The sequence below is a fragment of the Plectropomus leopardus genome, chromosome 17 (assembly GCF_008729295.1).
Source record: "Plectropomus leopardus isolate mb chromosome 17, YSFRI_Pleo_2.0, whole genome shotgun sequence".
NCBI classification, from domain to species: Eukaryota; Metazoa; Chordata; class Actinopteri; order Perciformes; family Serranidae; genus Plectropomus; species Plectropomus leopardus.
The window spans coordinates 4,264,661-4,268,633 of NC_056479.1; the positions used below are offsets into that span (position 1 = coordinate 4,264,661).

The following is a 3,973-nucleotide window of genomic DNA, read 5'->3' on the forward strand; positions in this document are numbered from 1 at the left end:
CAGCTTGAAAAAATTGCTAGAATCGAAAAGCGACATTTGCAGAAGCTATTTTCATTAGAACAGACTTGCCGTGATGTGATGTGATGTGATGGTGTGGTGGACAACAAAAATTCACAGAAGTATTCAAGAAAATGCACTCGGAGTGCAGTTTTTGCATACAGTTAGACGTTATAATATGACACAGCGACTTCACTGTTTGGTAGCCAACAATGTAATCCTGTGACATAAAATTGCACACGAATATATAACTAACAACAGATGAACACCTGCAAATAGCGCAATTATGACTGATTAATTTGCCCAAACCAATTTTTGGCCTTTTGCGCTCTTCTCCAGCAAAATGTCATGCTCTCCCACCCTGTTACGCCATTTGTGCAGCAGTTTGGTACACCAGCAGCTGGTTTACTCTGTCTGCTTTGGATGAGTATGAGGAACTTTATTGTTGTTGTGGTTTTTTTTTTACTCCAAGTTACAAACAAATACAAAAAGCTCATTGGCGGAAAGCTTACGGGCCGTACAGGACGGTAGCCATGTCTCTTACATGCGCGCAAACAAACAAACAAACACACACACACACACACACACACACGCGCGCACGCACACACTGCAACTACAAATAGCCAACTGGTCACATTTAAAAATGTCAATATATATCTATGTACATCCTTTCTGAAACATGTATCCAATAATTACAATAATAATAACAATAATATACAGTTACACTTTTTTGAATAATAGAGCTATACACAACATTATGGATGGATACGGAGATGGAAGCAGGGCTGAACACAAACACACTCTCTCTCTCTCTTTCGCTCACACACGCACACATAGGAGCAGATTGGAGTGGCAGGTAACTGACAGACAGGGGGGACTCAAACTATTAGGCTATACACACATTATTGGCTGTAAACAACTTACAATAAGAGCTCACATGCTAACATCTCTAGAAAGCACTTTGTCAATTATAAAACATCGCACTTGACACATAAAACGATATTCAGACATTAACAGATAGGTAGCAAGGTTGTAAGGTAGGACGTAAGTAGAAACGTAGTTAGGTAGCATTATGCATCCTTCCTTATCTCGACTCCTCAGCTCCGGACGTTTTTTAAGGACGACAACATACAGTAACACTAAGTTTATGTGTGTGGTTTTTTTTTACAAGAGCAAGTACCACAGTCATTATGTTTTTTACGTTGCTCTAAAACACCAAAGACCAACATGCCAAACAAATAAAAAGTGCTGCGCTGCTGTCCAGTACTCAGTTGATAAGAGGAAGTTTTTAAAATCTAGATTTGGAATCTGTTTGTACACATGTTTCTTCATCTTCTTTTGCTCCATTTTCTGCTGGTTTCTTCTGATGTTTTTCTTCAAGTTTCCTTTCTTTTTGTCTCTCTCTGACCCTCCTGGGAACATGGTAGTAACCTTTCCAAAGAGATGGACGTATGGATATGGGATTTTTATTTTATCTAGGGTTGGAAGGCGCTGCCGGCGGTGGCGAGGCTCATGCTTTTCAGTTTGTTGTCTTTCTTCCACTTCATCCTCCGGTTCTGGAACCAGATCTTGATCTGCCGCTCCGTGAGGCAGAGCGCGTGCGCGATCTCGATACGTCGCCGCCGCGTGAGGTACCGGTTGAAATGAAACTCCTTCTCCAGCTCGAGTGTCTGGTAGCGGGTGTACGCCGTCCGCGCGCGTTTCCCGTCCGGGCCTGTCATATCTGAGGGTTTGGAGCGAACATAAGGCAGTTAGAGCGGGGGGGTGGTGGCATGTTTGGATGCAACAACACATGGCATAAACGGATATTTTTTAGGATTTGCATGATAAGAATGTATGGACAAAATACCGTGAATACCTTACAAAACACCCGAATGCAACAGAGTATAAATTAACCACGAACTGTGCTCTAGAAATATTATTGGATCAACACATCTGTGACGCAGCAGTATCCTCGCAGAGGAGTGTTTTCTACAGGTATGCTGCATTTAATTCTGGTATATTGTAGCTACAGGTGTTGATATTATTGTGCCCCCCTTACACATACACACGAAGCAGAAGCTTATTTTCACACCGTTTTTTTTCTTCCTGAATGACCGTGCGTAAAAGCACAACAAAGGCGCGTAAAACGGCAGCCTTATAATGACAGCAGTCTTTCTTCACATTTTATTTCTGCAATTTCCACTCCACAGCCTGCGCTAAAAGATTTGCTTTTATTTGTCACATCCCTGTTTTCTTTTTTAACCACCCCTCTTCACCGTCACCCTCTTCATCCCCCCCTTTTGACTCCCTCTAGCTCCCTTCAGGATTTTATTGCCCCGTCCTCTGCCTCACCTCCCTAATAAAGTTCCCACACGTAATAAAGCTTCACTTTTCAAAGGAGCAACAGCTTCCAAAGCCTTCCTGGCCTCTCTGTCTTTTTTTCTTTTCCCACCCGGCTCTGTCTGCGCTCCTCCAGCCTGTTGGGCTTTGCTGCCCGGCTTGCCTCTCCTCTGACAGATTTATGACGCTTTTGTGGAATTTGCTAAGATAAAAAAAGAGGGTGAAAATGCAGAGGGGGCAACCATCCGGCGTCCTTAGCCTCTACAGGAGGGAAATGCAAAACGAATTGCACCCTGATGCACTGAGAAAACACTCTAATACACAATTTCAGCTGCTTAACCAGAGGCTGGCCAGCTGTCCTGCGTCGTTACTTTATGATTTCCAAATAAGTACAAAAAATATCCGCTCTTTATCTGCCAGAAAAGAATTAAAACACAACCAGTGAGGTTCAAACACCTCGCCGACTGATGCCTGACACTGCTATGAAAATATTACATTGACGCAGTGTAAAAAAAAAAGAGACGTGGGGTGCACACAAAACGAAAGCTAAATGTGTCTGTTCCCAAATAGCCAGATTGTTCAACACAAATCAAAGCAGCAATAACTTTGCTGAATCTTTAGTGTGTATGCAGAGAGGCACAGAGCTCCATGGCTCCCCGCGTAGTTTCCACAAGCACTTAACTGTCACCAGCCCCATGTATCTAAACATATTAGCTGCAATCTACTGAGCCAGTGTTATGAATATTATCGCCCAATGATACAGAGCTAAAAAACTGTAAACACAAGAGCAGCATGTACCATGGCTAATGTGCAGCTTTCGCATCCAGGGGAATATCTGTGGCGGCTGTGAATCGCTGCCTGTCGTGCTGCCAGCGGCTGATCCCGCCGGGCCGCCCTCTTGCCTCTGCACGGGCTGCGGGTGCCCGCTCCTGGGCGTCTGGCTACTTCCGTGGCCGGCGTCCCGGTTGTGCTGCAACTCCTCGGTCTCTGGCGACTCGTCGTCCAGCTCCGTGAAGCGCTGTGCCGTGCCGCCGCCGGAGGAGGAGGCGGAGGAGGACAGGTTTGGGGAGCTGAGATTGCCGCTTCCTGGTTGCTCCGAGCGCGGAGAGGAGCTCTGCGCGCCCAGCTTGGTGTCTCCACTCCCGGGTGACAGGAGGGAGTCTGCTGCAGAGGCGAGGGAGCAGCTGGACGGCTGTCTGAAGCCCGTCTCCGGGGCTGGGGAGCCGAAGCCCCGGGAGTCCCCGACCACCGAGCCGCCCCCGAAGTGTCCTCCGGTGTTGGCGGCGCTGCTGCTCCCCCCTCCCCGGTTGGTGACGGTCAGGTCCATGCCATTGTAGCTGTAGCCGTAAGAGCCCGTCGCATGGTGCATGTTGGCGGAGGAAGAGTCCCTGTACGTCCCGCCGTTCATTGCGCCGCTGCCGGCTCCATAATTTAGCAGTTGATAGTCGGGGCCATTTGGGTAGCGCCCCGAGAACGAGTTTACAAAGTAAGAGCTCATTTAGGTTGTTTTAGAGAGTTGCAGGCTTACAGCTGAGTACTAAGGGGCGCTTGATTTGTTAGATTTAGCTTGGTCGTTATATCGCGGGTACTTTCAACGATTTATGATGTATTAGTGAATTATGGCGTTGCACTGTACTTCGTTTTTAGCTATGTA

General features: G+C 46.7%; 1 protein-coding gene across 1 annotated transcript; it reads right to left on the bottom strand.

The window, feature by feature from the left end:
* Nucleotides 1–417: 417 nt before the first annotated feature.
* LOC121956381 (homeobox protein Hox-B5a-like) lies at nucleotides 418–3,973 on the bottom strand. The gene is made up of 2 exons (XM_042504562.1): nucleotides 3,118–3,973; nucleotides 418–1,720 (listed from the first exon to the last, which is right to left on the bottom strand). The coding sequence occupies exons 1-2, from the start codon at nucleotides 3,815–3,817 to the stop codon at nucleotides 1,473–1,475; spliced, it is 948 nt and encodes a 315-aa protein (XP_042360496.1). The 5' UTR covers nucleotides 3,818–3,973; the 3' UTR covers nucleotides 418–1,472.